Genomic DNA, 12,625 nt, shown 5'->3' with positions numbered 1-12,625 from the left:
TACTAAAGTTCCACCATCTTTCTGTCGAATTTTCTTATGCACCTTCTCACTTTAATTTTGTTTTGATAAAAACATTTTTTGGTGATCAACATACGTAAAAAAAAACACACTTCACATACACTCACCCTCGAGTCTCACCCGTGGTCGGTCAAATTCTAGTTGGTTTCCAAATTAGGTAACCGGCACGTATAGTGCCCTAACAGGTTATAGAGCACACATAAGAAAAAAGGTTAGTAATGTATGAAAAATAATTGGAATTCACAAAAATAAAAGGAACAAGAATATTACCTTTGGCTCTGACTAGCAATGTTTGAGAGATTAGTCCAAATGATCAATCGAAATAAAAAAGTGACTGCAAAGTGAATTGTCCAAGAAAATTGAATAACTTCTTTTTTGATTTTCTGAATATTGATACTAATTAAACTAAAAACTTGTTTTTTTGATTTTTTTGATTTTACTTTAACTAAAACTATTTTTTGACTTGAATGAAACTATTTTTTTTTCCTTACTGATTTTTTAGAGAAACTTAAAAAGCAAGTGAGTGAATGAGAGCTTTTTTTTTAGAGAGCTTAGAATGATGGGCGTTGGGGCCTTTTAAGTGAGAAAAGATGATGGTATTTATAGGGGCGGAAGGGACTAAGTTGCAAATAAACAATAGTTGAAGGTTATACGAAATAAAAATAGATAAGTAGGAGGATTTTGTGAATAAATAAGCAAATTTGAGTAATCATGACTTGATTAACCCATAACTGCTTTTGTTTTATTTTCCAAACTGATAAGTTATACTGTCCTTGAGCTCAAACGGGCTAAACAAGATACGCGTCTTAGAGAAAAATAAAGACCTAGCGTCGTCGGCTAAAGAATGTATTTTTGGATCATGATAGATCATAAATAAGATGATCATTTTGGAAAGAGGTTATAGTTCGTTTTTTAAAAAACGTCGGGCGTTAGAAATGTAGGTCTATTATTACGAAGAAGGCGTCATATGAAAAATTATTCGTACGTCATTTACCCGAGGGCTCGTTTTAATACCGCATATTAACAAGGTCGTCGTCACGTTGTTAGAACAATGACGTATTATGCCCCCTCTTAATAGTAATAGTGTTTTTGGGATATAGTACTTCTCGGGAAGCACTATTTTAGAAGTATTACTCTCATGGTGTATATTCTGATAGGGATACCTCTCTTTTATGAAAGTACCTAATACATCCCATATTAGTAGTAGAGAGACTAGTTGTTGTAAAATATAACAATTGAGTAATAGGATTAGTATGTGGGACCCGATTCTCGACTGTCCTAGATTACGGTCAGAATCCCACATAAGCCAACTGTTGGGCTTGTAATGTTTAAAAGTTAGGAGTCGCCACCCTATTTTATCCGATAGGGACCGGATTTTTGAAATCATCATTTTCAGGGGAAAAATAATTATTTAATAAAAAATAAATTTCCAAAAACAATGATGGCTCCATAAAATAAAAGGTTTTTTTCCTATGAGATCTGGTCTTTTGAAATCAAAGATTAAGGTCCGGGGTATAAGTTAGGAAGATCGAACGTCTGGAACTCGTCTCTCCCTCTGTTCTAAAACAGGCTCCTACTAATATGTTGTCCCTATTTTTCTTACAATAATTGGTTATGATCATTCACGATGTTATTAACTTAATGCATAATGTCACATAATTTACAAGTAGTCAAACACACTCGGATGCAATATGATATAATATATGATGAGATAAATCTGGTGATGTATGGTGGGTTTGAGCATTAAAGTTGCCCTACGTACCGTTCATTGTGGGATTTGAATCCACTCCCGGATCAAAACCCTACGTAGTTCTGACAGGTGTCCCTTCCTATGTGGTCAATTCCAATGGGTGAAGGGAAATAGAGTTTTGAATAACTCAGAACAAGGTTGGCAATAGGTCTTTAACTGACTTGCTTTTGGGAATCAAATCGCCACATTAAGGTTGTGGAAATCACCCCGATTAGTGACACCATAAAAGTCTTCTGTGAAAGACATCTTAAAGATAAAATGCGTCCCGATTGACGACTTTTGGATTGACTTGTTTCTGAAAAGAAAGTTGTTTTGTACTTTGTGACTTGTTTATTTTGGGCTGAACTTCACTCTTTTGAGGATGGATAGTAATGTGCTATCTGAGTGGATTTTGAGGTAATGTGTTTGGGGTTTATGAAATTGACCATATAAGTTGGGACACCTGATATGGCCTAAAATTGAATAATAGTTTCATAATAGAAATCATGTCATACTAGACTGAGAGTGATTCATTATAGGTAACAAAATTTGATGATAATAGGTTTTATAAGTGGGTGAATCACTTCACAATCCTATATGACTAAATTTCCAATTTGACCCGTTTATTCAATTCAAGGTCATAAACCATAAGTCACTAGGTTTATCTCATGCAAATGTGAAATGATATATGGATCAAGCATGCAAAGTGATTTAACCAATTTAATAAAAAAAAAAACACTCGAATAATTTATTAGTAGGAAGTGTGCATAAGATAATTCTTTTGTTGTTTTATTACTTTGGTGGTGGATCTTTAGTTTACAAGTGCCATGAATACAATAAATATTACAATAATCAGAATTCCTATCTAATGAGCAGCTTCAAGTCTTGATTCCTTCGCCTTGAACTGTGTTTCCTTGACTAGTCTTCATATTTCTTCGCCTTGGATGTTTGGAAAGTAGCGACCTAAGTAAACAAAACTTATATTTGGGGTTTATTTTAGAATTTTCCACTTTACTTAACTTAACCTAAATTAATTTTAGGTAAGTATAACGAAGTGGTAAATGGTTTGGAGTATGTATACTTACAAAATCTGTTATCTAGGGAAAATAGGAATTTATTTATGGTAAATCGGATTTTATAAGAGAAAACTAATTTTCTTTTTTTAAAAAAATGTTGAGAAAATTACATCTCGTTGAACTTTAAATTTAATACCAAGACCTCCCGAACTCGGATTTGAGCGTTTGATACCTTCTTGGAAAGATCTAAGTGTTTTCTTTAACGTGTTAAAAAATGGTTTCAAACTCAGAAGTAGATAATTTATAAATAATTTTTCATTAAAGCTGCTCCTTTTTTAGACCTTGAAGTGAAATTAAATTATAAATTAATTATTTGAAAACAAGATCACGTTTTTATTTTTAAAATAGACTTTAGAAACATTTTGGAGTCATGTGTATAAAAAGGTCAGATTTTAAAGTTTATTTAATATTTTTAATAAAATAAAACTTATTTATTTGAAACTGTCATTTTCAAGAAACTGTCTTCCTAGATTTCTGTTTTTGAAAATATTCTATAAAATTGAATAAAAATCGTGTGGAGGTGGGAGAGGTCAATTTAGAAAGCTTAGGATTTTGTCCTTCTATGATATTCTTTGAGATTTTAGAAAATAATAAGTTAACCTACTCGAATTTCACCAAAGAAGAAATCGGAACCTGAAAAAGATAGTTTTGCTAGTCTGAAGTTTAGGATTTATTGTGATTTTTCTAAAACTTGTTTTTGAAAAATTCCAAATGTCGTGGTCTTCTAAACACTTCAAGCTTCTGTAAAAAAAATTCTTTTATGAATTTTGAAAAGTGAATATATTTTATATAGTTATCAATAAAATTTGACAAAAAAAAATGAAGAAATTGGCTAGTACTAAAGTTCCACCATCTTTCTGTCGAATTTTCTTATGCACCTTCTCACTTTAATTTTGTTTTGATAAAAACATTTTTTGGTGATCAACATACGTAAAAAAAAAAAAAAAAAAAAACTTCACATACACTCACCCTCGAGTCTCACCCGTGGTCGGTCAAATTCTAGTTGGTTTCCAAATTAGGTAACCGACACGTATAGTGCCCTAACAGGTTATAGAGCACACATAAGAAAAAAGGTTAGTAATGTATGAAAAATAATTGGAATTCACAAAAATAAAAGGAACAAGAATATTACCTTTGGCTCTGACTAGCAATGTTTGAGAGATTAGTCCAAATGATCAATCGAAATAAAAAAGTGACTGCAAAGTGAATTGTCCAAGAAAATTGAATAACTTCTTTTTTGATTTTCTGAATATTGATATTTATTAAACTAAAAACTTGTTTTTTTTTATTTTTTTTATTTTACTTTAACTAAAACTATTTTTTGACTTGAATGAAACTATTTTTATTTTTTTTTCTTACTGATTTTTAGAGAAAGTTAAAAAGCAAGTGAGTGAATGAGAGCTTTTTTTTTTTAGAGAGCTTAGAATGATGGGCGTTGGGGCCTCCTTTAAGTGAGAAAAGATGATGGTATTTATAGGGGTGGAAGGGACTAAGTTGCAAATAAACAATAGTTGAAGGTTATACGAAATAAAAATAGATAAGTAGGAAGATTTTGTGAATAAATAAGCAAATTTGAGTAATCATGACTTGATTGACCCATAACTGCTTTTGTTTTATTTGCCAAACTGATAAGTTATACTGTCCTTGAGCTCAAACGGGCTAAACAAGATACGCGTCTTAGAGAAAAATAAAGACCATTAGCGTCGTCGGCTAAAGAATGTATTTTTGGATCATGATAGATCATAAATAAGATGATCATTTTGGAAAGAGGTTATAGTTCGATTTTTAAAAAACGTCGGGCGTTAGAAATGTAGGTCCATTATTACGAAGAGGGCGTCATATGAAAAATTATTCGTACGTCATTTACCCGATGGCTCGTTTTAATACCGCATATTAACAAGGTCGTCGTCACATTGTTAGAACAATGACGTATTATGCCCCCTCTTAATAGTAATAGTGTTTTTGGGATATAGTACTTCTCGGGAAGCACTATTTTAGAAGTATTACTCTCATGGTGTATATTCCGATAGGGATACCACTTTTTTTTAAAAAAAAACCTAACACATCCCATATTAGTAGTAGGGAAACTAGTGGTTGTAAAATATATCAGTTATGTAATAAGACTAGTAACATTATTTATCATGCTAACCCGAATGGCTTATTATGTACCAATGACTGGGTTGTATTCATCCGTAGTTGAAAGGCATGACGTTTACTGAATCAGTTTGTACAGTTGAACGGGTACCAATATTGTTGTATTAGAATTAGTTGGAGATTCCTAGATAGACCTATGCATGAAGGTAGCTTTTTACTTACAAATTACCTCCAAGTTAAAACAAAAAAAAGATTTGACAAATGCTTCTAATTTCTGAATCTATTCATGTTGTTGGCAGCTTCTTCTTTTAATTTTTGGAAGAGTTCACAAGAAATTTGGGTGATTAGATTAGTCTTTTTTTTAAAAAAAAAAAAAATTAATTAAAAGGAGGTTGGGGGCTGTACGTGGGTTTGTGTGGTGGTTTTAGATTATTTTTTCTCTTATTTTTTTCTCTTTCTTTGGGCTTCACGTGGGTTGTTTGGGGGGATTAGTTAGATTAGGCTCGTTTTTATTTTTTTGTCTTTTTGATTTTGTTTTCCCTTTTTTTTTCTTTTTTTTCTTTTTTGTTTTATTAGTTTGTTTATTTTAGATAGTTAGTTAATTAGGTAGTTAGTAAATTAGGTAGTTAGTAAATTAGTGACTAATTGTGTATTAGTTAGTAATTTACTTTTTTTTTTGTTAAGTCATTTTTGAATTGTTTTGCTATAATTAGTCGGTCTCGTATGTTGGTAGTGTTACGTTAGTAGTAAGTAATGTTAACCCGGTCATAGTACGTTATTATTCCGGGTCCTATGAATTGGAGTTTTTGTCTTTCCGGGTGCAAACTCATAGTAACATATAAATTTGTACAACTCTAGACATAACACAAAACACCTTAAGTAGTGATATTGGATAAGGGATAGACACGAAAATCTTTGCGTGTCGCTACACATAATAAACTCGAATTAAGTTATTGTTAGCGTATTGAGGTATTATACGGTAGAATCGAAGTATATTATACAATACTGAATACGGAGTACTCCTTTATAAAAGGAGATTACCCCATCCAATTCACCACTTACCACTTATTTCTTATCTCCACCTTATCCAAAAACATCAAAATCTTCCATTTTCACGGCACCCATGGCTCCCAACAACCAAGATCAGCCACCTCCTTCTCCTTTCGATGAGCATTTTCGGATGCTAACTTTGTATTTGAACTTGCTCATGGCGTTATTTGTGCTACTAGTGGCGCTCGTGGTTTTTATAATTATGAACAAGTGAAGCTTGGAGGTTTCCGGCACGAAATGCGCACGATTCGATTTGTGCTTCGATTTTTTGCTATTTTGGTAGATTAGAAGTACACATTGTAAGGATTTTGGGCATTTAAATAAAACGTCTTTGTTTTATTGTTAATATTTTCGGACTTTTAATTACTACCGTTGTTACTCCTTAAATCGTCTTACCATTACCGCCGAGGTAATGAACAAAGAAACTCGAGCAAAAATTATATTAAAAAAATATTTTCCTTGACAAAGGATCATACAAAATTGGGGATCAAAATTTGATGTCTACATAATGCCCCTCATTGATCGAGTTTGGAACAAACGATGATCAATGTTTGATAAAAAGACGCAAAATTTTGATCTAGAAGGAAAGTTTTGAGGTAACAAGTGCTTGATACTGGTTGAAGAACCAGCTCGAATGGACTCCGAATAGGTGCGAGCCAATTGTCGGCTCTAATTGCAGTTGAAAGAAAACTGGCTTTAATCAAAACAATGAGATCCAATCATTGGTTTGTTGCGGTTGAAAAAGAAACCGGCTTGAGAGATCTCAATTAATGTTTAAATTAATGAGACTTGATCAATGCAGTTGAAAAGAACTGGCTTAGAAAATCTCAATTAGTGAGACTTAATATGGCAGTTGAAAAAACGGCTTGTAAAGGACTGATTAATTACTTAATCATTTCCTTATGTGTGGTTGAAAAATCAAATGATAGGTCCAAGAAGAATAGAGTTATTCATCCCGAAACATTGCAACTGAAAAGTTGGCTTGAAATGTCGCGACTGAAAAGTTGGCTGAGTTCGCTTAATCTCGAGAATTGTATAGTTGGTCAAAGCTCGACTTTGATGTTCGGATTTAAAATCGAGGGGTTTTTAACTTGATAAATTCAGAATGGATTGAAGGAATTAAGGAAATCCATGACTAAATGACTTGTACAAGGCCAAGTTTTGAGCGAAACACCTTCTAACATGCTGATTTGGGCAAAACGTCAGATATTTGGTCCGACGCTTGCATGAGACTGGATGTGTTAGTGATTACGTTGAGAGTCAAAATGACATCCATATAAAAAGAAAACATGATTGTGTGTTTTTTTTTTTTAAATGGTCGAAAATTTGAAAATTTTGACTTTCAGGCGAAAACGGGCTTAAGATAGCGTTTTCAGCTTGTGAATTTTGTGTTTGTTCTAGAAAATAAAGTTTGTAAAATGTTTCATTTCATTTAATAAATGTATATTAAATGATTAATAAAGGTAAACTCAATGCAAATAACAGTTTGGAAAAAAAGATGACGAAAATATGCAGATTTGACCTGGTATGACCCGGTTTAGGACTTGCAAGCTCTAATGGTGTATTAAAGATGGGATTGAAGACATATCCTCATCATTAATATACTTTTACAACATGGGATCAGAATGGGAAAGGATTTTTGGGTATCATAAAAGAAAATTTTAGGAAAAAGACGAATTTGACGTGGCTTAGCTTGACTGGTTGCATGGCTTTCTTGTAAGATTGTCATGGCTTATGGGGAGGGTCAATATTTCTGATTTAAGAATATTTGAAGACATAAACATTAGTATATAAGTCGTGGCTTGGCTAAGCATGAAAATCAAATCTTTTACCTCCTTGTAATTCAAGCACTTTGAGTGCATTTTGAGAGTTCCTTCTCTTCTTGCCCCCTTTTCAATACATCTTGTAATCATGGCCATGAATGCTACATTTCCCAATAACCTAAGTGATATGAATGAAGTGGATTATAAGAATTTCTTGCATTCCATGGGAAAGGAGGTTGCTGACGGGCAATCTGGCGATACCAAGATATTCTTTGATTCCCTTCTTCCTCTTCATTAAATGGGATGAGTTTTTGTAAAAGAAATTGGACATCATTAAAACCTTTATTTCATACCAAAATAATTTATAATAAAGTACCCAAGATTCAAGGTATTACATCTACTCCCCCTAAAAACAAAGTTCGACCTCGAACTTTAAGATTAGCTCTCATGACAACCTGCTTAAAACAACGAAACGTCGAAACTAGTACCTCAAAATTTAAGATTATCTCTCATGACCACGTGCTTAAAACAACGAAACTGGTATGTTAGTATCACATTCTACCCTCCTTAAAAATTATTTTGTCCCAAAACTCTAGCGTACCTTATCATGATGCTTGGCATGTTTTGCTTCAATAGTGTTAAAACCACCTTCGTTTCCTCCGTTATGGACATCTAGTTTTCTTGGACACTCATAAGACTTGTGTCCAGTTTCCCGACATTCGTAACAAATAATTTGGTTACCCGTACATTCGTATCGTATGACAATGGATCGTCAAGTACGAAACGACAAATGAATTATCGAATGATAATTAAATGAAGCAAACACGAAGGAAAGCCCACTAGCAAAGAGCAAGGAGCAAAGGCCCATGACCTTGCTGCCTTGGTTGTGCACGCGCGGGGAAGTCACAACAACAACAACAACAACAACAACAACAGCGAGGCCCCGCCCACTACGTGATGTGATGTGCGCTTGTGCGAGGTTGCAGTAGTGGGCCTTGTTGGGCGGTCGGGCTCTATGCTTGGCTGGTTGGCTTGGCTTACTAGATAGGTTATTATAATAACCTAATCTACATGTTTTCCTAACCTAATGCAAAAATCAGATTCTAACCTAAGGCAAGAGAAACCCTAAACCATCTTTGTGCCTCCATTAGAATTGTTCTTCCCTAAAGCAAACAATCTTGAGTGACTTCTAAGCCATCTATCTCAAGACGGATCTAAATGTGTCGGTGAACCAAGTAGAGGAACGACATCTGGAGTTTTTGTTCGTGTTCGTGATTCGTTGAAACTAGGGAAAACACGCTACAAACGTAAGTATTGCTTGATTTGTACTTTATACATGCTTCCTAGCTTTGGGGTTATCCGCTATCATGTTATGTATTTAACTCTAAACCCCTACAAAAACATTAACGGCAAACGTCAAATAATAGTGTTAGTCAAACAAACCAAATTTGAAAGGTAGTTAAATTTAAATACGGAATAAGAGGTAACATTTCACAAAAAAACCAAAATTAAATGCATCATTTCACAAATCTATTTTATCTATAGTTAAACGAAAGTGTTAGATTTGTGAAAACTCCCCCGATTGGAGTGTATTTCATTGATCTTATTTATAGTGTTACAATAGTCCTAATTATATTAGGAAACCTAATGTGACTAGAATTGTACAATTAATATCCTAGGAGAAATCTATTCTCTATCACACCCCCGCGGTCATAGCGGGAGGAGGTCGTACGCTAAGACTGTTTCAAAAATCTAAAAATAATTGTCGCGGAAGGTCTTTCGTGAATATGTCTGTAAACTGATATATCGAAGGAACATGAAGCATTCGTACTTGGCCCAACGCAACTTTCTCCCGAACAAAATGAATATCTATCTCGACGTGTTTAGTCCGCTGGTGTTGTAATTGCGATTGAGGTAGATTGCACTAACATTATCACAAGGATTTTTTGGTATTTACTACCTTAAAAATACACCACTTTTGTATTTACTACCTTATGAAAATTTTATTTTAAATTACTACCTTTAAGTTCCATTTTTTTTGTATTCACTACCATTTTACAATTTTCTCATTTTAAAATTGAGATATCTCTTTCGTTTCTTAATCATTTTAAGTGATTCAAAGCCCATTCTTCTCATTTATATGTAAGGATTCCATAGGGATCTTACCTTTTAACATTTCGTAAAAGTTTAAACAAATTAAATATTATTTTTAAAATTTTAAAATATTTATGAATTATCAAACGAATTTTTTTGAAATGACATTCTCAATGAAATCCCTATAGAAAAAGGAAAATAATGAACTTCGAATCACTTTAAACGATTAAGAAACGAAAGAGATATCTTAATTTTAAAATGAAAAAACTGTAAAGTGGTAGTAAATAAAAAAAATCTGGAAGTTTAAGGTAGTAATTTAAAATAAAAATTTCATAAGGTAGTAAATACAAAAGTGGTGTATTTTAAAGGTAGTAAATACCAAAATTTCCTTATCACAATAAACAATAGTAGCCTTTCAGAGAGGACAATGTAGCTCCAGTAAGAGATTACGAAGCCAACATGCCTCGACAACAACATTTGCGACGCCTCGATATTCTGCTTCTGCACTAGATCTAGACCATGTATGTTGACGCTTGGAGGACCAAGAAATTAAATTATCTCCTAGGAAACAACAATAACCCGGAGTCGACCGGCGGGTGTCTGGGCACCCACCCCAATCTGCATCATCAGTATAAGTGATCAATTGCAAGGAAGTATTAGGATATAAATGTAACCCATGGTCAATGGTGCCCTGAACATATCACAAAATGCGCTTTAATTAATGCATCAAAGTGGGCCTCTTGGGGATCATGCACAAAAAGACACACTTGTTGTACCGCGTAATCTATATCAGGGCGAGTAAAAGTGAGGTACTGAAGAGAACTTGCCACGCTACCGTACTTAGTAGGATCCTGAACTTTCGGACCTGATTCTGCACTCAATTTGGACTGAGTGTCCACATGAGTAGCTGCAGGCTTACAAGTGCCCATAAATGCGCGTTCTAAGATTTCCTGTGCATACTTCTGTTATGAGAGAAGCATAAAAGAAGGAGTACGAGTGACAACAATACCCACAAAATAATTAAGTGGTCCTAAATCAGACGTAGGAAAATCGGTTTGCAAATGAGTAATCATGCGGTCTCGCAAAATATCTGAAGAAGTGACCAGAATAATGACATCGACATAGAGAAGTAGATAATCCATGTCGTCGTCGTGTTTGAACGTGAACAATGAGGTATCGCTCCTGGCAATTTCAAAACCCATCTGCAATAAAAAAAAATTAGCAAACCTCTTTTCCTCCCCTTTGGGGGTAAATTCCACCTACGTACTACCGGGTATCCTGAGCAATTGTAATAATAGGGTTCATTTATATTCCTGGTTATAGTAGATACTATCAGGTACCAAGCACGAGGTGCTTGTTTGAGACCATATATGCCTTATGAAGTAAGCAAACATGTTTAGTTGATCAACAAACCCTAGGGGTTGATGCATATAAACTGTCTTTTTTAAAATCACCATGAAGGAATGCATTTTTAACATCAAGTTGATGAATGGAAAATTTTCGAGTCATGGCCAAACTCAACAATGTGCGAATAGTAGTCGGTTTAACAATCGGACTAATAATCTCATCACAATCAACACCAACCTCCTGCGACCCTCCATCACAAAAAAGTCGACCTTTGTTCCTTATAAGGTCACCTTTATCATTTTCTTTATGGGTAAAAATCCACATGTAATTAACAATATTCACCCCGGTAGGCCTAGGCACTAAATCCCATGTCCTTGTTTGAATTAAAGCATCAAAAGAATTTAATTCAAATCCTAAGCTAGCCCAATCATTTAATCCCCTAAGCCTAATTCTAATTTCCTAAGCCTAGCCCATTAACAATAAGGAGCCTATAAATAGGACTCCTCATCATTAAATGACCCCCTATTTTGTCATAAACCCTTTTCTCTATTTCTTGCTCAACACTCCTCTTTCTCTCTCCCTTTGTTCGTCCGGCTCACTCGGCCTGCAAGCACGAGCCTCGTGTTGTTGCGTCGCTGATGCTCTCCCTTGTGCCCTCGTGTGCTGTCGCGTCCAGCGCCCAACACTCCCTCACTCGCCCCCTCGCGCGCCAGCGCCCACACTCCCTCTCGTCTCTCGTCTCTCGCCCGCAGCCCGCAGCGAGCCCTCGTGCCTGCGCTGCTGCTGTGCCTTGTTGTTGCTTATGTGCTCAGCGCACACCCCCGCTCTCTCGCCCTTCCTCTCGCGTGCGCGCCCCAACGTGTCGTGTGCCCTGTCCCGCGCGCAAGCGCTGCTGCGTCCCTTCGTCCTTGCGCGCACACACGCGTGTGTGTGTGTGTGTGTTTGTGTTGTTCGTGTTCGTGTTCGCAATTCAATTCCTTTTCTCCCAATCACTCTAATTCATGGGTGTTCCGTGCTATAGGCCGGATTGGTATAATTCTCTTCTTCCTTTCCTATTCTATTTAAATTCCGTATTTTAAATTATAATATTAATATTGTTTTGAGTAATTAAAATGCTGGGAACCGGTTATGAATACCGTGGTTGAGGATTTGCGTGTTGTGATTCATTAGGCTTGTTTTAATTATTAAAGGACGAATTTTCTGATTTGATTATTGAATAAAGAATTGATTTTTATGATGATAAACTAGTTTTATTGGGATTTTCAAGTTAGGGTTTTAACCTAGACCTAATGAGTCAATTGATTAGCATAATTAGGTGATGATTTTAATTATGATAATCAATTATATTTTCATATTTGAATCAAGGTTTAAAGTGTTGATTTTTATTAATTTTAAAGGCGGAAAAAATATGTTTTCGTACTAGGGATTGGTTTTACAAATTGAGACGTTTATAT

At 34.7% G+C, this 12,625-nt stretch overlaps 1 protein-coding gene and 1 long non-coding RNA gene across 2 annotated transcripts; both read right to left on the bottom strand.

The window, feature by feature from the left end:
- Positions 1-2,509: 2,509 nt before the first annotated feature.
- On the bottom strand, positions 2,510-4,273 carry LOC130460880 (uncharacterized). Its single transcript, XR_008921072.1, has 2 exons — positions 3,956-4,273; positions 2,510-3,863 (listed from the first exon to the last, which is right to left on the bottom strand). It is a non-coding gene; the product is annotated as an uncharacterized lncRNA (long non-coding RNA).
- Positions 4,274-10,239: 5,966 nt separating this feature from the next.
- Positions 10,240-10,753, bottom strand: LOC110786013 (uncharacterized mitochondrial protein AtMg00810-like). The gene is made up of 2 exons (XM_021990520.2): positions 10,601-10,753; positions 10,240-10,515 (listed from the first exon to the last, which is right to left on the bottom strand). Exons 1-2 carry the CDS (start codon positions 10,751-10,753, stop codon positions 10,240-10,242), a joined length of 429 nt encoding a protein of 142 aa, XP_021846212.2.
- Between the last annotated feature and the right edge of the window lie 1,872 nt (positions 10,754-12,625).

This window comes from Spinacia oleracea, chromosome 5 (assembly GCF_020520425.1).
Source record: "Spinacia oleracea cultivar Varoflay chromosome 5, BTI_SOV_V1, whole genome shotgun sequence".
In the NCBI taxonomy this organism is placed as follows: Eukaryota; Viridiplantae; Streptophyta; class Magnoliopsida; order Caryophyllales; family Amaranthaceae; genus Spinacia; species Spinacia oleracea.
Note: the sequence above shows the minus strand (reverse complement) of the source record. Positions and strands in the feature narration are given on the sequence as shown.

Excerpts from the sequence above, each read along its gene's own strand:
- LOC110786013 (XM_021990520.2), bottom strand. The coding sequence starts at position 10,753 with ATGGGCACTTGTAAGCCTGCAGCTACTCATGTGGACACTCAGTCCAAA. Across the intron at positions 10,516-10,600 it reads GCCCTGATATAGATTACGCG|GGCACCATTGACCATGGGTT; the intron begins GTACAACAAGTG and ends TGATATGTTCAG.